The 19,054-nt window shown below is 39.7% G+C and overlaps 4 protein-coding genes across 7 annotated transcripts in view; 2 read left to right on the top strand and 2 right to left on the bottom strand.

The window, feature by feature from the left end:
- Positions 1-5,794, top strand: part of LOC139774224 (fibroblast growth factor receptor homolog 1) — a 38,538-nt gene extending 32,744 nt beyond the window's left edge. For 3 of the 4 annotated variants that reach the window (XM_071709310.1, XM_071709311.1, XM_071709313.1), the window contains 9 exons: positions 236-586; positions 708-1,097; positions 2,131-2,318; positions 2,551-2,689; positions 2,812-3,300; positions 3,389-3,887; positions 4,000-4,140; positions 4,234-4,339; positions 4,425-5,794. In XM_071709310.1, coding sequence (XP_071565411.1) covers positions 236-586; positions 708-1,097; positions 2,131-2,318; positions 2,551-2,689; positions 2,812-3,300; positions 3,389-3,887; positions 4,000-4,140; positions 4,234-4,339; positions 4,425-4,529 — 2,408 coding nt within the window. In that variant the 3' untranslated portion in view covers positions 4,530-5,794. Of the gene's footprint in view, positions 1-235; positions 587-707; positions 1,098-1,250; positions 1,439-2,130; positions 2,319-2,550; positions 2,690-2,811; positions 3,301-3,388; positions 3,888-3,999; positions 4,141-4,233; positions 4,340-4,424 lie in introns of all 4 variants that reach the window. The other variant, XM_071709312.1, reaches the window with a different exon arrangement.
- The window catches only part of Ets96b (Ets96B), a 104,631-nt gene extending 95,286 nt beyond the window's left edge, over positions 1-9,345 (bottom strand). The window contains exons 1-2 of the mRNA XM_071709315.1: positions 8,941-9,345; positions 8,631-8,681 (exon numbers count right to left, since the gene is read on the bottom strand). The gene's annotated coding sequence lies outside the window, so the exon portion shown is untranslated. The remainder of the gene's footprint in view (positions 1-8,630; positions 8,682-8,940) is intronic.
- Positions 9,346-12,165: 2,820 nt separating this feature from the next.
- LOC139774221 (uncharacterized) lies at positions 12,166-14,535 on the top strand. Its single transcript, XM_071709303.1, has 6 exons — positions 12,166-12,373; positions 12,489-12,606; positions 12,957-12,998; positions 13,147-13,382; positions 13,563-13,711; positions 13,804-14,535. Exons 2-6 carry the CDS (start codon positions 12,499-12,501, stop codon positions 13,974-13,976), a joined length of 708 nt encoding a protein of 235 aa, XP_071565404.1. The 5' UTR covers positions 12,166-12,373; positions 12,489-12,498; the 3' UTR covers positions 13,977-14,535.
- A 328-nt stretch (positions 14,536-14,863) lies between these two features.
- Positions 14,864-18,543, bottom strand: LOC139774220 (uncharacterized). The gene is made up of 8 exons (XM_071709302.1): positions 17,824-18,543; positions 17,006-17,178; positions 16,829-16,938; positions 16,267-16,734; positions 16,130-16,190; positions 15,866-16,040; positions 15,617-15,791; positions 14,864-15,357 (listed from the first exon to the last, which is right to left on the bottom strand). Exons 1-8 carry the CDS (start codon positions 18,112-18,114, stop codon positions 15,095-15,097), a joined length of 1,716 nt encoding a protein of 571 aa, XP_071565403.1. The 5' UTR covers positions 18,115-18,543; the 3' UTR covers positions 14,864-15,094.
- Between the last annotated feature and the right edge of the window lie 511 nt (positions 18,544-19,054).

Here is a 19,054-nt window from a genome sequence, read left to right as displayed (position 1 = left end):
AGGCAGAAACATCAATTGGCTTTAGGGGATCCTTCAGATCCTTTCGATACGAAACTACAATCTGAGTAATGAATCACGAGTTTCACTTCGCGGAAATTGTGTACGAAGAAAGGCCGAATAATATCATTAACATCGCGTTACGTACAACACCCGAAGGATACAGATTGAATGCATATTCGCTGTCATGGTATATTCACACAACGTTATAATGAGATGCATAATGTTTAAATTGCAGATGAAATTAATCCCGACGTTGTGGTGTCCGTGGGCGAGAAGCTCAATCTACGTTGCCAAAACTTCAACTTCGAGACGACGTGGTATAAAGACGACGAAGCGTTGCATAAGTCGACCAGCAGGATACGCGTAAACAAGCAGCTTTTGAAGTTCAAATATGTCGAGATGGACGACACGGGGGTCTACAGCTGTAGATTGGAGTCGAACGAAACCACCGAGTGGAGGAACGTGACCGTGCGCGTCGAGAATCTGCAGAACGACGGCTTCGAGAACGAAGGCGAGGACAGGAGCGGCGCGATGAACGTGCTCAGACCGGAAGACGGGAGCAACGATCTCGAGACCGAAACCAGAAGTGAGTTGTCCCCCGATAACTCCCCACTCGCGAATCTCAATTAAACGTGACATTAACTGTCGTGTCGAATTGAATCATAATGTCAAGGGCGCTGTACACGACGCAATAATCTCTTCCGCAGACTTGCCGGAGACGCGGTCGTTGCATATGGACACCGAGAAATTGGACGCGGACCTGGACGAGAAGAGCGAGCAGGATGCGGAGGACGAGCACAATCAGAAGGTCCCGGAAAGCCCGCCATCGTTCAACAAGACCGACGAGATGCACTTGACGGTGGTGAAGCCCGCTGGCAGCACAATGCGATTGAGATGCCCGAGCGTGGGCAATCCCAGGCCGAACATCACGTGGCTGAAGAACAACGAGGAACCAAGACGGGATCTTGGCGTCGTGATCCGTACCAAGTGGACCCTGAGGTTGGAGGATCTCGTTACCAAGGACAGCGGCAATTACACGTGCATCGTGTGCAATTATCTGGGCTGCATCAACTATACCTTCAAAGTCGACATTATCGGTGAGTAGAGACGCCACGATTCTCCTTGCTTACTACGCGAGTTCGGTCGTTTCGTTGTTGCAACATGCAACAATTTTTTGCGCCGCGTCCGCGTTATTACGCGGACGCACGACTCGTCGTGCGCGCGGACTTAAGATGTTAACGAAACCGCAGAGCGTTTCCCGCATAAGCCGTACATCAATGAGGACTACCCGAAGAACGTGACTGCTCTGGTTAACAGTACCGCGACCTTCAGGTGCCCCATTGTCTCCGATCTCGAACCGTATATAGAATGGTATAAAGTCGCCGAATATCCCGGCGATCAAGAGGACTCGCCCAAAGCCAAAGGGACTCTGATCCAGGTACAGCCGCCATTTATCGCGATGATGGTGGTGGAGGGTCCTGGGTCCTGATCCTCTGTTTATCTCAATCCTTTTTGTTTAGAAAATTCATTTAATCGACGAATTTTCTTTAACAAATTCGTTTAATCGTAATACTTTGTTGCCGTGCTAACTCAATGGTGTAGGGTAAACTATCTATTCTCAAAATTTTTTCAGGTTTGGACGAAGAAGACTCTGTCCTAGTGATTAACAAACTTGATTATTTCATTTTGCAGCATATGTCTCTCTCGCTTCTCGGTTGCGGATCTTCTTATTTCTTTTTACGCTTTATTTTATTCCAATCTATTTTATATATAGAAATCAAAACATACACATACAGGACATTGACTCTGTAAGAAGGATAATTAAACGTGATCTTTAATGGGTGCTATATTTTTTTATGTAAATAATACATTTATCTATTGTGGTGGTTCGGGTTGCGTACGTGTAGGCGCATGTTGCTCCGACCGCCACATCTATTTTACAATTTAGCAAACAGACTTGATCCGACTGTCTATTTTTCTATGTTACGAGCTTTTATTTTCACACATCTTTCCGTTTTTATAGGCGTAAAAATATTCCAGATAACTTGAACAGCTGAATTCTCTATGTATTTCTTGTTTCATTATTGTTGGTTTAACGTTATTGGTGGTTGGGTTTCTTTTTCTCTGTAGAGACAGTAGCGCATCGACCGATCCTGACGATTCCACCACGAAATGCCACGGTACTTGTCGGAAGCAACGTTAGTATGAACTGCAAGGTGTTATCCGATGCTCATCGTCATCTCGAATGGTTTCATGGTTATCATACTTCTTTCGACACCGTCAACAAGACCAATCAGAGCTTACGAGTGGAGGTCAAGGTGGGCGCAGCTTGCATGCAAACTTCGCGATCTGTTCTTTTAATCGCTTTCTTTCGATCTTTGCTTTCAAATTCGAATCTTTCGAATATTGCTAACTTAATGTGGCTTTGTGCTGTCCTAACATTTATCAAAGAAGCAAAATAAAATGTGCGCTCACGTACTTATGTGAATACCGCTGTACGTTTGATTAACGCATCAAACAATTAACAGTGGCGTTTTTCGTTCGACATAGGCTGGAAACAAGGGAGCAGAAAATCCTGAAGAGCTGAATCTGTACAACGTTACTGAAAAGGACGAGGGATGGTACACGTGTATTGCCCAGAACACTTTAGGGGAAACGTTTAGCAACGCTTATCTACGTGTAGTCGAAAGTGAGTGTGTTACAACCCAGTTTTGTTTGAAGTTATTAAGCGTATTGTTCATAGGAACAAAGTATTTTTAAGTGGAGTGCAAAAGGCAAGTAAGCTATATTGATTCTATAAAATTTATTCAGCACTGGACGAGCAGAGAGTACCGCTAGCCGCGAGGCCGCAGATCCTAGTGAACGTTCTAGCGGGCATTCTATGCATATTCTTTGCCGTGGGTGTCGTCGTAGTGATATACATCTTCCATCGACTGAAACGCGAGAAGATGAAGAAGCTGCTCGCGATAGAAACGGCGCGAGCAGCGGTCGTCACGCAATGGACCAAGAAGGTGATCGTGGAGAAGCAGAAATTGGTGAACGCGCAGAACGCAGAAGGGGAGCTGCTGATGCCGGTGGTGAAGATCGAGAAACAAAAGTCGACCGTCATCGCCGAGGACAACACCAGCGACAACGTGTCCGAGTACGAGCTGCCATTGGACAGCGCTTGGGAATTGCCGAGGGAATATTTCACGTTTGGAAATACCTTAGGCGAAGGAGCCTTCGGCAAGGTCGTCAGGGCTGAGACGAACACCGGTAAACCCGGAATACCCAGCGTCGTAGCGGTAAAAATGTTGAAAGGTGAGCAAAATATACAATTACGATTGCATAGAAGAGAAAAAGAAAGATGTATCTTATATTTTATACATATCTATACTCTCGTTAACAGAGGGTCACACGGACACCGAGATGATGGATCTGGTTTCGGAGATGGAGATGATGAAGATGATCGGCAAGCACGTGAACATTATCAATTTGCTGGGTGCCTGTACTCAGAACGGTCCTCTATACGTCGTAGTGGAGTTCGCTCCTCACGGCAATCTACGAGACTTCCTCCGAGACCACAGACCCACCGCGGGATACGAACCGGCTATCGGACAAGAGTCGAAGGAACGAAGGACCCTCACGCAGAAGGATCTGGTCTCGTTCGCGTACCAAGTGGCGCGTGGGATGGAGTACCTGGCCAGTAGGAGGTGTATACACAGAGACTTGGCGGCCAGGAATGTCCTCGTCAGCGACGAATACGTGCTGAAGATCGCTGACTTCGGTCTCGCCAGGGACATTCATTGCCACGATTACTACAGGAAGACAACGGACGGGCGGTTGCCGGTGAAGTGGATGGCCCCAGAGGCTCTGTTTCACCGTATTTACACCACTCAGTCCGACGTGTGAGTGTCCAAGAATAATAATTCTTTCCTCCAACAGAGAATTTTATTTAATTATTTCGACGTAATTCTTTCGCGTTTATCTTTATCCGTTTACATTTTTTATTTCTTCCAGATGGTCGTACGGGATTCTGTTGTGGGAGATTATGACGCTGGGCGGCACGCCTTATCCATCCGTGCCGTCGGTCGAGAAATTATTCCAGCTACTTCGATCGGGCCATCGAATGGAGAAGCCGCCCTGCTGCTCGATCGAAATGTAAGGCATGCTTTATACGCAATCTGCCTACATAACGCACTCGATATACGTTTCATTTTCGAGAGAATATACTCCTCGATTCCTTGCTTATAGATATATGCTCATGAGAGACTGTTGGAGTTATCAACCGGGCGAAAGGCCGAACTTTGAAGAACTGGTCATCGATCTCGACAGAATATTAACGATAACAGCGAACGAGGTGAGTCGCGATATCCGCATGTCGATAAATAAAGCAGGATTTTTGTAGCAGCAGTCTTGATCTTAACATGCTTCTTCGACATTAGGAATATCTGGATCTCGGCCTGCCCCAGTTGGACACGCCTCCGTCCAGTCAAGAGTCCAGCGAGACGGAAGAGGAAGGCGAAGAGAAATTTCCATATCTGCTGTGAGTCGTTGCGTGTACTCGTTGCGAGGAGCGTCACTTAGATCTCGCGTAGACGATGAGGTACTCGAGATAACTCCAGCCGACTCGCGAGCGTAATAAACTATCGGCAAGAGCGAGCGGAGTGAAATACGATAAATAACAAAGAGATGAGGAGTCTGAGCGTAAGAGATCATACGCGGAGGATAACCGACTGAAACAAGCGAACACGCCAAATAAAATAAATCAGTATTGACCTGTGTAGCGCGTAGAATTAAGAAGAGTGCGTTATTCATGAAGCGGTAGCGTATGTCAGTGTTATTTGCGTATCGACGAAACCTAACAACCCTATGTCGCTATTGTTTATCGCGAATTTTGACATACGCCAGATTTAGGATCAACGCGAAGGAACGAGCGACGAGCGGAAACTGAAAGGACACTATCTTTTGCCGCGCCCTTGAACACAAAAAGCGAATTTGTATATCGCTTATACAGACCTTGTACGTAGATGTAATAATTGTGCCATGAATCAGTGCCTTGCAAAGGTATCGAACGACAAACGAAGAGATGTTATCGTGACGGAGATATTCGCCCATATGCTGGATCGCGTAGATCATACGAACGGATATCAGACGAGAGAACATGATAATGTGTAACTAGTCAACTGTGGAAATTGTATGTTTTTCTGTATTATAGTAGCTGGTAGACTTAGCGTTTTTACGCGGCTAGCATTAGCGGATGGCGATCGTAGATTTTCTATAGCGGGCAGCAAGTTTTGTAGTAGTGTTTTGTAAAAAAAAGAGGAAAAGACGGTTCAGACACATAAAAGATCGAATCGTGAAAAGAAGCGTGCATCGTTTCGAGAAGAAAGTCCAAAGTATCGCTATAAGTTTTGTAGTTGCATTAGTATCGATCGCGATACTAATACATATATGTGTATAAACGGGAGAAAGGCGCTTAGAGATAGATAATTTATTTCTCGTATATCAGTGTCCTTCAAGTATATGTACGCGTCTTCAGGATCTTTCTTTTTTTACGTAATCTTAAGTTACATCGCTCGAGCGACCCTTTTTGTAAAAAGTGACAATAACGGATTTACGCATTAGAGGGTAGTTTTATAATTCGTGACTTGTACATATGAGAGTTTATTTAATAATTATTTGTTATCTGAAAGTAGAGTAAAGACGGGTAAATTAGCATTTACCTGAGGTATATAGATTTTATGTATAAACTGTGTAAAGGAATCGTCATCACAATATAAATCTCATCTCGATTTTTATCAAAATAAAATAATATTTCGCACCTTTATTACATCCCGAATTTCCTCGTCGAAAAAATATCGAGCGTGTTGATAATAAATCTATTTCTACTTTATGTAACGCTATAATTTTTAAAGATATTCTAATTAATCCAAAAATAGACTTGAAAAGAAGTAAAAAAAAATAATATAATATAATTATATAATATAATTATATTTATTATTATTATATTATTATATTAAAGTTATTACTACTATTTCGTATACAATCTTTTGAACTATCGAATTATCCCTTTGACCTTGCCTACCCGAATCCCTACCTACCCGTGTTACAATCTAATATAAAAATACGCATCTTCAATTAAAATCGCGACACGACTTATAGGGGATTTGCTGGTTAATCCAGCGGGATAGATCTCTCAAAGTGACACGGTCACTTGAGATTTGCGAAATGTGGAATTTAACACGCGCACACAGAAAAAAAGAATGTTCTTGATTTGAAAATATTTTTAGTTTGAACGTGGAAATCTTAAAATGAGATTATATTGCGTTAAACTTACTTGAAGAACACTTGCTTGAATGAAGTTATTATATTGCAACCAAGAAAAAAATGTTGAAATAAAAAGTTGTAATTTTTATAAGAAGATATAGATTGTTTCATATATAAGCAAGATCACAATAATCTTCTTATAAGAATTTCAATTTTTTATTTCAACATTTTTTTCTTGGTTGCACTATACTATAATGACTTCATTTAAGCAAGTTTAACGTAATATAATCTCATTTCAAGATTTCCACGTTGAAACTAAAGATATTTTCAAATCAAGAATATTCTTTTTTCTTATAGGTATACGATTGGAAATTAATTGGGGTCTTTCCAATCTCGCATATATGCGAGAAAATAATATACAGAAAAAATGTAGAGGAATAAGCCCAACTTTGGGCAAATAAACAAATATATCAAACTTTTTGTACGTACAAACATTTTGTACGTTATCTTACGTATTTCATAACCATTGTGGTCAATGTTGACCACTTACCTTATCAAAACCAGTCTTCTTTCGTCGGGCCAGATCGAACTTTGTCGTTCCTGGCCATATACAATCTAGTCGGATTTCGACCAGATCAGAAGGAAGGAGAAAACTCCTTCCAGTGTCGGATCATTATCATCGCCGACAAGTAATATTATATACGTTCGATTCGAATTACACGCGATCATCGATTGTATCAAAAAATGCACAACGAGAAGTTAATTTACAAAAAAATATTAATTTATAAAATGACTGCACAAGGTTGATAAAAAATCTTTCTATATTACTAATTCCGTTATTTACTTGAGAATATTGATTGTCCGTTTCTTTGTGACCCGTTCTTTTAATTTTGAATTATAATCAAGTACAAAAAAAATTTTACTTCGCGTTCTATGAATATTGCGTTATATGAATATCTCAATTATATCTCGCGAAGAATTAGAATTTATAATGTGGATGAAATTAAAAAATTAATAATGATAAATTTCTCGAAAAACTGACCGCGAAAACACAAAGATGCGTCATTATGCATGTTCATGCGGTACGCATCTCGAAAATGTATCAAATAAGACAGGTAAGTACAGAATAAATGACGTGAGATCCGAAAAAAAGATTTCCGCACGATTGATATTATAATTGAATATTATAATTAATCAATAACCGCATCGTTATAAATGAATAATTAAATAATATATGCAAATCTTTATTTTACGATTATCGATATAAATGTATCTCGTTATATTTTTCTATCAAAATAATTTTTGATATAACGTAGTCATATATTATTGGAAAACTAAATAATTGTACTATATCATCAGTTCTAAAATAATTTTAAAATGTTCAGTGTTTCTCGACAATATTTAGAATCTCACGTCATATTACTCAACTTTATCTAGCATAAAGCCAATTTTTTAATTAAAAATAGATGGATAGGCTACAAAAAATTAGGGTTAAATCGATACTTGGTTAGAATAAATTTGAGTAATAAATAACAATTATCAGGTTTTCTATAAAATAAATTGCATAATAATAAGACCAAAATATTTCTTATCTTCTTTATTCATATATATTTATGTATACTACATGCTTGTCTTTATGCATACTAAAATTCTAAACATATATATATATTGCTTCTTTGCATCGATTTATATAATATTTAATCTTGGATAAATATAGGGAAAGGAATAAATGGGTATAAATAATAAATAAAACACATCCTAACTAATTCATAATTTGTCCCTATCTACTATTGTTTTTAACATCTAACACAATTAATATTTTACTTCTTTTTATCTCTTTTGTTTTTTTTTGTTCAAGAAAAATAATATTACAAAAATAATTTTTTAAAGAAATCTAAATAAAAATTTTATATTTCAAACATCATTACTTTAATTGTCATAGAGTATTTACTTTTTGTTTTTCTTGTATTTCTAAAAAAAATATTTGTTACTCTAATTGTATAAAGTACAATTGATCTATGCAACAAAATTTGGAAAATTTAATTTCTTATGTACTTTAACATTTTATTTAAAAGTTATTAGAACGCGGCAGACATATAGTTCGATGAACGATAATGAGCTCTTTGAGAGCTCCGTGCGTGCAAAGTGTGTGAGTACTTCCTCAAACACATAATTGCACAATAAATTAATAAACAAGTGAGACCAAGATTAAATATTTTCCGTAATCCGTTTTAGCCCATCCATTTTAAGGCAACAAATCTACGAGATGTAATATTTTTATAGTATAATTTATTGTCGTAATTCGACATGAGATACAATAGCTCTATATTTGATTAATCGTAGATTCGTTACCTCAATAAACAAAATTTTTTTTCACTCACCAACTCGATGCGCAACGGACGGAGTTATGCAGCCACGTAGCTACGATGATACTGTAACATACAAACAAGATTCAAATTTTAAAAAATGCTCAAAATAATCAACATTTCAAAAGATAATTTTTACGCGTCTCTAATTCGTCTTTTAATGAGATATTTAGCAATAATTAGTTATTTACCGAAAAAGATCTTTACAAGAATAAAATTTTAGCTAATTTATCTGTCTTTAATTACTTTTAACTTATCGAAATGAAACAATTCGAATAAATGGAAACGAATTATTAATTTTATGTAGCTAAGAGATGATACTTACCCAAAGGTTGCTCCGTCGGTGCCCGATGTCTCCTCTCGGACCTCCTCCTCCTCTCAGGACGTCAGGTCTCTCCTCCTCCTCCTCCTCCTCCTCCCCTCACCGCACAGGACACTCGCGAGAAACACTCGCGGATAATAAACTACAATCGCGCGCGGACTAATTTCAGTAAAAGTCTTTCTCGCGCGATACTGTACGGCACTCCCGTTTGAAAAAGTCCTTTAGTCCGATTACTTGAACGTCACTCCCGAAGCAAACGCGACGAACCGGCTGCGGTTCGTTTATTCAATTAAATCGGCGGACGGAGGGTACGTTAGCTTCCCCGTCTTTAGATTTTTATCCAAGCAGAACAAGAGTTTTGCTTGGGTAAAATCCTCGTACCGGGTACTGGGCCTTCCCACCTCGCCAAGGTCGTACCCGTGGGAAGGAAGTACTTTACTATGTAATATAAAAGCATGTGTTACAAAATCAAGTTATCGATATATAAATATGGATAGACAGGCTACAAAGAATTAGAATAAAATTGCAACATAATTAATAATTGTCTTTTTTTTTTCATTATATTCAATAAATTAATAAAACAATAATTAAAATAATAATAAAAATCGCCCCGATTCGTTCTGCGTTCGATCACCGCGTTACTTCAATGACGACGAAATGTTCTAAGACGTCGGCAACTTGCCGCGATACTACACAAATCGAGCGGACGATTGATAAAGCACGCAGACGCGCCGTTGATCAATCAAAGATACGCTATTGAAATTAAATACAGCACGCGCAGTACGGTATCGAACTCGTAAATCTCGCGAAAGCGAAACTGCGTTATTTAATTTGCACGACGAAGAATCGTGACTGCCGACCGCCAATTTACGCGACGCGAGATACACGAGAATATGACGCATATTCGCGAAACGGGCGATGTATCACGGCGTTCCGTTATTCGAATCACTCGATACGACAGTATCACTCAGCCCTCTTTTTCCCGGAGAGAATCGGAGATGAATCACATCGGAGACAATTCCGGCACTGCGTTCAAAGCGCGACACGCGATAAACGAAATGCTGCATTCGAATCTATAAATATGGCGAGACGAGCACCACGATTATCGCCCGCGAATATCACGGCGAAAGTCAATCGTTCGCGATTGCCGTACGTGTATACCTTCGCCCGTCGCCGACTTCGCCTCGCCGTCTCCGCCTCCGGTATCTCCGTCTCGAGCGAGCGATTCGCGCGATACGTTAATTCCGACAAACACTTAACACACTCGGAAATTATTGAACGCGTACGGCACGTACTAGCGCAGGCGATTACTCCCGCGGCCCGCGAAACGAGGAGCAGGAGTGCCAATCGCGGAAACAATAAGCGCGTTCCGAATAACACACACGCAGCACCAATAGCACGGAGCACGGCGACGGGCGCGCGGAGCACAAACACTTCATACCTGATGTGTGAAATTCATCTGGAGAACGATAGCTGACTTCCGCAGGTAAAGGTGCTCCGAGCGTTGACGGAGACAAATGGCGAGACCACTCACCGGCAAAAATAATCGGCCGCGCGGCGACCCGGCGACTTTGAACGTTCGCTGCTCTTTCAACGGTCGCGCCTAGTACAGTGCGCCACCAGGTATACGCCGCGCGCCGCTGCGTCGCGCCGGCGCGCGGCGGCTCGGAGCGGCCGAACGTGATTGGCCGGATTCGAGAGCTCGACTCGCGAGAGTCGCGAGCCAATCGCGTTCGACCTCTCGCCCGACTGTGCGGCGGCGCGGCGGCGACGTGTAATACGTGATACATTCAACGGTCTGGTCGGTGCGGGACGTTGTCGCTCGTGTAATTCCTTTCTCGTGAACGAAAAGAAATCCGGTTACGGAGTGTTGCAAAGTGAACGTGCGCCGAATATTCTGTTCCTTCTTGTGTCGACTGAAACGAGTGGGTTGCTGTCGCAGGACGAGATAAACGTGCCGACGCCGACCGCCGCCGTGCTGGACGTCGACACGCCGTCCGTGCCAGCCTCCCGGCTGTGATTTGACGGGTCTCCCGCAGTGCTCCGTGATCGGTGAGTGAATTTTACGTGAGGAATAAATGTTTCGAAGCGCGATATATCCGAATCTTAATAGAATCGTCGTCCCGCGTGTCACAGTGAGACGATAACCTCGAAATTCGCGTCTCTTGTCTTCGTTCCGATTTCTACTTCGAATAAGTGAATCGCGCGGCAAGACGCTTTCAGCGAACAGTTTAATGAAACCTCGTTAAGCACGGGAATTAATATTCAATGTGATTGAAGGGAATGCTCGCGCGTTTGGCGTTTTCCTGTCGCGATCATCGCGAACGATCGCGAACGAGGGAGTGAGCTCGCTTCGAAATGCGTATGAACGTTGAGAGTGCGAACAACCTCTATATTGCAGAAAATTAATAACGTTAAATTGTATCGTTTGTAAAAGATTTTTCGCGATCGTTCTCGCAACGCGGTGATCGCGCATACCATAATAAAAGACGATAAACAGTCACCGCCAAGATACTTAAAAATTCTAAAACGTTCTCTGTTGCTTGTTTTCCAAATATTATTCGTTTTGCTTAAAAAATTAATTTTCTATGAACGAGCCTGTTGCCTCACATTTCATGAAAAATGTAATAATGAAGTATTTCGTAAAGGCTTGAAAAATTTTTTCATTTAAATTAAATATTAATTATATATCTACATTTAAATATCTAATTCTGTTATCTTGGTCTTTAAAAATGTTTAATTTTTTCGAAAAAACATTTTTAATATTTTTAAAATTACTTTAATATATTTAAAATTAGAAATGTGAAACAACACTTATTATTCACCTAAAATATTCTTTTTATTCTTTATACTGAAATCGACACGATTTATGTTGCAATGCACAATTATTTTATACTTTTAATTGGGTATATTAAAACAATTTTTTCAATATATAACAGTTTTTCATGCTGGCGCGTGCACTTGGCGACTTTTTTATTTTTTTATATATATTTTTTTAAGATTTAGGGCCAGTTGTTCGACCTCCACCTCTTGTTCGTAAACTACCTAATGGTGAAAGCACATATATGTGTCTTTCCTCCAAATTAGGCAAAGATAGACATATTATTTAACTATTAGTTTATCAACAGGTTGAAACAATCGGTCCTTAATCTTTTAATGCTTTAAAAATACGCGGCAATGTCCACCTTCTCAGGTTTTCCTCTGGGAACGATCTTCGTTACGTGCCTTTTCAATGGTGGAACGAAACCGCGCGGCATCTGTCCACAACAGTCCAACGTCCACGTCACTGTCAGTTCGCGTGGTTTCGGCACATCGTACGGTTTTCCTGAGACGTGACTCGCGAACGGCGGCTCGCTCGTAACCTCGTGGCGGTCGATGAGCGAAACGACGTTCACGCAGATGACAAGCTACCTGGACATTTCCTAGCGTAAACGAGGTATTCTTTCACGATCTCGCCGAGCGTGGCAACGTGGGCGAGCGCGAGAGCGTTCGCCGACACATCCCGGAGCCCACGACTAACGCACGTTGTTTCCTTTTTTTTCTCGATACAGCGTAACGAAGATGCATTGGACGCTGTGCGTGCTGATAATCGGGTCGTTCGGATGCAAATACATCCTCGTCCAGGCGCAACGAGTTCCGCCCGGCGTACCGCCTCAGCATTATCAGCAGGTAACTAGCTGACTCGCGCTTTTCCCAACGACATTGCTCAACATATGGTTCAACACGGTTGCTTCTCGGCGTATGACGTGGAAGTCAAATCGAAGCGAAGCCGGTATAATTCCGTCAAGTTCGATTTCCGTCGTTGTGGGTACTCTAAGAAAAATCGTTCGGTCACGTTTTATTTACCGGCGAATAAGCGTCAAGTTTGTTATTGTCACGTGTTTTTGACATCTAAATGTATAGCAGAATTATACTGGCGTAAATCCTCGCGTTGAAGTATTCAACATTGTTTATAAACAGCTGTTGTTAACGGTACTCCGATGCACGTTATTTTATAATTACCTACTTGTCTGTTTCAGCAACAAATGCCGCAACATGCGCAGCACGTGCCGCAGCAACAGGTAAATTTGTACATCTCAGTCACACGATTATCTTCGATACCGCTACAATCTTATCTTCGCTGTTGGCTTTTTTTTTCTTTAGTACATGTTTAAGTTAAGAACGAGTTTCAATTTGATTAATGTCTGGCATAATAAAACTCTGCCCAAGTATCAAGTACCAGCGCAGCAACAGGTTCCCCTTCAGCAAGCATCGATGCAGCAAGTACCCATGCAACAGCAGGTACCTGTACAACAGCAAGTACCTGTGCAACAGCAAGTACCCATGCAACAGCAAGTACCCATGCAACAACAAATTCCTGGTCAGCCTCAGATTCAACAACCACATGGGCATGGTCATGGGCAACCTCAGTTACTTAATACCGCCAACATAGCTCATGAGAAAGAGTAGGTATCATCTGGATACGAGTTTACGTAAAAATTCAATTATTTAGCTTCTTTTATTATTATTATTATTATTTTTATTTGTATTTTTATTGCAATCAAGCCAAAGGTAAGGCACCAACAATTTGTTGCTATAAAGCCTTCCAGTATACAAATTACAGTATATTTCTTTTTTTCTACCAGACACATCGCCGAGCACGCTGACGTTCCAATAGATACCAGCAAGATGACAGATCAGGAGCTCCAGTTTCACTATTTCAAGATGCACGATGCAGATAATAACAATAAGTTGGACGGTTGTGAGTTGATCAAGTCACTTATACATTGGCATGGTACGTACGAACTAAATCCATCAGCAATCTCTCTTTTTACTGTATCTTTTCTTGCGCAACTGAATTTGTAAGTATTTCCATTGTATCCGTAGAACAAGGTAGCCCGGATTCTCGTACGCACGGCGATAAATTGTTCAAGGATGAGGAATTAGTGCAATTGATAGATCCGATACTTAGCATGGACGACAGTAATAACGACGGCTATATCGATTACCCAGAATTTATCCGAGCCCAACAAAACGCCGCAGCTAATACGCGTACATAGTAGTGAATCGAAATTTAATATGAACTTTTAAGAGTTTGTGCAAAGTCGAAGGAACATGGAGGGAATGTTGGATTTTCGTTATGGATGTTTCATGATGCATTATTGACACGTCATTTATCCTATGTATATGATGAAGCAGAATCAGTACTTGTGATAATTCATCCTTTATCAACTTGATTATTGAGTTATAAGCAAGAAAACTAAGAAAACAGATGAATATAAAAGAGAGGAAACTTTTTTAATATTAGTTATACACATTGTCTATGTGTTATACACATATAGACAATACATAATTTGAAAAATTGTATACTTGAACAAAATATTGTATAATTAAAGAAATAATTGAGGAGTATAAAATTCCTCTTGATTATTGCTTGATTATGCTCGACGAGATTAATTTTACAATGAAAGCGTGTGCTGCGTATTATGGTGTAATGTAAGATGATCATAATGTTCTATTGTTACTAAATAAGTTTTTTGATATATTAGAAGACTATTTTTAAACGAGAATATCTTATAGAATATCTCGGACTCTGTTAATAAATAAAATGGTCATTTATCAGTTTTTTTATTATTTTATTGTTTTTAATTTTTTTTATTGAAATTGCATAAATTTATAAAATAATATTTATATTAAGATAAATGTTTCATTTTCTAGTGAATATTTCTGAGTAAGATAAGGCATAAAAGATTTTTCATGTAATAATAATGTATATACATACCATTATCTAACTCTATCATATGTATCAATTGAAATTTTGTTCATAATTAACTATATTACAATTCAAAACACTTTTGCAAGGTTTTATCGCAAAAGATATTTAAAATAATAAGAATAAATATAAATGTGTATAGAGAAAAATCAGTAATAATATAACAATAATTCATAAATTTCTTGCTTTTTGCATTTTTATATCAAAATGCTATCAATAATCACAAAAACACTTGCAATTTTATGTAAAGCGAATAAGCATAGCTAACAAAGTTTCAGCTTTAGAGAATGACATAATTCGTTTAAAGAGATTTTAATCATGTAAATATAATGTGATACGAAAATATGATAAGTACATTAAAATGACTAGATTGCGGCTAAATTTATATAAGCAATTCGTATTTACTTATAAATACATTCCGTTAACTAAATAATCGGCATCGTGCGCAAAAGGTCCATGCCCGCATCGTCCACGCCGTTTTACTACTCGCAATCGGCAAACAATTAAAGCAGCCATGATCGCGGTCGCGATAAGTCCCAATGATAACGACACTACGGCACCTTTGGGCCTTAAAACGTCATTTTCGATTATTTGAAGATGTTCCGCAACAACGTCAGTTCTCTCGTGTGCCTTTGCGCGCTCTTCGATTACAATCACAGTTTGATGATCTGAAAGAAACCGTGTTATAATAAAAATTAAATAAATGAAAGGATTTAAAACTTTAAGAATGTATAAAAATTACTAAGAGGGATGATTAAAAAACATAGTTATATCATTTGCATGGATCTACACTTATACGCACATTAACAAAAATTAATTTCTTTAATTTACTTATAAATAAAAGATACTAAGATACGATTATCGAAAATAGAATAGTATACATTTTTTCCTTCTTTAATATTATAGCAAGTTTATAACTACATTTACCTTTCGCTTCTTTTACATGATTATGTTTAACAATCTCACTTGCTGATAAAGTTGGTTTTTCAGTGATTTGTTTGCTTGTCTTTACATGTGTTGTCAAATCTTTATTGGCCTTTTCTTCCTTCTGTACAGGTTCCTTATTCTCATTTGTTAATTCATTTTTATGTTCCTCCGAAGTCTATTAACGAAATTATTATTTACCAAATTTTTCACGATTCTGTAATAACTCCAATTGCCGAAAGACGTACTTACATCACAAGCGGGCGTCGTCGTAATTATTGCAAGATTTCCCACATCATTGGCCTGCTTATGTTGAGAGTTCGGTGCAACAGATGGTGAAAATTGCACGGGATTTTCTTGCCAAACTGCTTTGTTTGACGATGGAAAATGTGGAGAATATGGATGTTTGGAATCCATATACGGTCCCCTAACATAATATTACAAAGCAACCACAAATTAGAGTCTAATTATTCGTTAGTTTAATGCAATAATTACAAGGACAATATTTTGAATTACCTATCCGCTTCATTGTTTCCTATGACGCTCGGACCTTTGTGATTAAATATATGTGGTTGTTCTGGAAACATATTCACATTCCATATGATGCAATCCAATGACGATTATGTATGGCAAAAGAATTATATTTTACATACGTTCATAAGGATTCATATGTTGTTCACGAATAGTATTAGCAGGGACATAGGGATCCTTATTTGGCTCATATAGAGGCGGATAATTCCATTCAGGCGGATGGTATCCCGATGATCCGTAATTCGTATGCAGTTGCGGCACCTCTACCGGTTGGTCGGGATATATCATATTTTGCGGCTGTGACATTTGATGGGCCAGATTCGATATATCCCAAGCTTTAGGATTGATCTCCGGCCTGGGATAGAACGGGGGAAGAGGCTTACGCTGGTCGATCACTTGCTGATACCGGATGATATCGGCGGGCGGACGTGGCGCCTGTATTATTGGAGGAACCGTCGGTTTCTCCGTGGGACATACGAGATCTGCTGCTTCGTCGGAGCCGTCCGCACATTGCGGGATACCGTCGCAAACATTATAAATGGCTATGCAATCTCCGGATGAACGACACTCGTACTGATTTCTGGAGCAAGCTATTATTGACGGGAGATTTATATTAATATCAATCTGTAAATTCTTTGATTATTTATAACTCAGATATTCTTAACGCTTGGAATAGCATCATACCTGGCTTGACCGGTGCTGACGTAGTTAGTATCACTTTTGCTATTTGCGTGACTACAGATTTGACAGGAGTTTCCGTGAATCCGTAATCCGACGTGATCTCGTTACTTTTCCTGAGGCATGAGAACATTTAATTAGTCGCGAAATCGATAAAGGAAATAAGGAATCATAGGTAAGTACCTGAGAGATTTTAACTCGTGCTCCTGCTGAGATATCCTCACTTCCTCTTCCACTTGTACATTCTGTATAGGATAACTGGTGCGCACCGCACTGGTATAATTGGCGTGCCTCGTAAACTTGCACTTGAAGTCGTGCAGCGGGCCACACTGGAAAAGGTAACAGCTGCTCGGTTTCTGTAAGTAAGAGGCGAAAGAATCGAGATGAAACCTTGATCCTGTAACGTGGTAACACTTTATCTTGTATCATTTATACAAGATGATTCTGAATGATCTTACAAAAATTGAACAGGAAGGAGAAAGTGTCCTCTACTGACTATTTTGATATAAGCAGTTTAGGGTCTGCGAAGCCACCTTAAAGAGATATCCACTTGCACAACCATGTGAGAGTGGAGCCAACGTTTATGTCTTGACGGATGATGCCTGTTGGGAGATCGTTCCCTGTAAAGCTCTTCAACAGCAAGAACATCGCTACAAACTTCTCCAAAAACAAGATGCATGTCTGCTAGCTCTGCAAAGGTGTAGTCCTCCATCTGTATGCTGTGCACTTCAAACCTCGACAGTGTCTCTTGTCAAATGGGGCTTGTTATATCAACATGGTCTCCTCTGGACGATGGAGATACGATTGACAATCAGTCAGCAGACGTGTATGATGAGTTGCCTACTCTCCAGGCTCTTATATGTTTAAGCCCATATCTCCTTAAGCTGGCTTCGCAGACCCTAAGTTGCCTATCTTAAGATACTCAGTAGGGCACTCCCTCCTTCCTGTTTAATTTTTTATAAGGTCATTCAGAATCATCCTGTCGATTAGGCATGTATTACCTTCTCCTCGAAGATGAACACGTCGCAGCGTTCAGTCTCGCAGCAATATTTCAGGCAATCCAGTCTGGAGTCGACGTCCAACACGTTCAAGTACTTGGCGCCCATATCGCGGGAGTCCTGGGTCCGGATGATCTTGTCCTTGTGGATGTCGAAGCTCTCGAGGCACATCTGATAGTCGTTCGCGCCGCCGTGACGCTTCTCGCTCGCCCTGATCGCGCTGTCGCCGCACGCACGGTGGAGGATCGAGACGACGAGGATTAAGGGCACGACCCGCCGCGTTCCGTCCAACATCGTTTCCGCTTGTGCATCATACTGGAGCGTCCGAGTGGAGCCCTAGACCCAAGTTGCGCGCGCTGTCGCGCCCATATATGTTTTATATGTATATAGGCGCGACCCGTGTATCACGATCGATAGCTGAATCTTTCTTGTCAGACGATAAATCTGTCGCGCCTCTTCCATCTTTCGCCGTCGAACGGCATGACAGAACGTCGTATCGTGTGAATCAGCGTCATTTTTTGTTCTTTTTTCTTTTATTCTCGTTCTCCCTTTTTGCGTAAGCTTCGATTTAACCCTCTAATAATTAAGGTCGGGGTCAGATGCGACCCATGATATGGCTTCGTCTATTTTTCATTTTTTGTTTTACTGCAATTATTTAAAGCAAGTTAATAAATTTTATTGTATTTAAAAATATATCAAACGTGTATTTTCGTCAAGACGCTTTTTTAACCATGGTTAATCAAGGTCGTATATTGTCTTGACGATTATAGCCAGAAGAAAAGATAAAAAGTAAATTAAACCGAGATTAAAGTTATCTGCACTAATAGAAATGGACGATACTCCGAAACTATAATATATACTCAAATTAAAAATCCTGCAGTAAATCGAAGTTGCAGTCGTGCTATCATCTTTTTACACGTTTTTAATTCATTATCATCGCGTTATCATCTTTTTACTCGTTTCTAAAAAATTACGAGATTAATATATATATATATATATATATATATATATATATGTATAGAGCTCACGCGAGAGAGATAAAAGTCCTAAAGATTTATATATGTATTTCAATATTGTTTTCTTTTTTTATTTTTGACACAAAGCAAATGTAGCTCACAAAAATTCGATTCGCAAAAAACTTTTCAATAATACTTCAAAATTCTTCATACAAAATACGAAAACAATTTCATACTTGGCTGAATTTATTTATGTCGGTTAACATGGTAAAAATAAT

This window comes from Temnothorax nylanderi, unplaced genomic scaffold, assembly GCF_030848795.1.
Source record: "Temnothorax nylanderi isolate EJ_2023f unplaced genomic scaffold, tnyl_v1.0 TNYL_tig0076_pilon, whole genome shotgun sequence".
In the NCBI taxonomy this organism is placed as follows: Eukaryota; Metazoa; Arthropoda; class Insecta; order Hymenoptera; family Formicidae; genus Temnothorax; species Temnothorax nylanderi.
The sequence above is the reverse complement of the archived record's forward strand: the minus strand, read 5'-3'. Positions and strand labels throughout refer to the sequence as shown.

Coding starts and splice junctions, on each gene's coding strand:
- LOC139774221 (XM_071709303.1), top strand. CDS start 12,499: ATGCATTGGACGCTGTGCGTGCTGATAATCGGGTCGTTCGGATGCAAA. Junction 12,607..12,956: donor CGCCTCAGCATTATCAGCAG/GTAACTAGCTGA, acceptor TGTCTGTTTCAG/CAACAAATGCCGCAACATGC. Junction 13,383..13,562: donor AACATAGCTCATGAGAAAGA/GTAGGTATCATC, acceptor TTTTTCTACCAG/ACACATCGCCGAGCACGCTG.
- LOC139774220 (XM_071709302.1), bottom strand. CDS start 18,114: ATGTTGGACGGAACGCGGCGGGTCGTGCCCTTAATCCTCGTCGTCTCG. Junction 16,939..17,005: donor CACGAGTTAAAATCTCTCAG/GTACTTACCTAT, acceptor CTCATGCCTCAG/GAAAAGTAACGAGATCACGT. Junction 16,191..16,266: donor ACATATGAATCCTTATGAAC/GTATGTAAAATA, acceptor ATATGTTTCCAG/AACAACCACATATATTTAAT.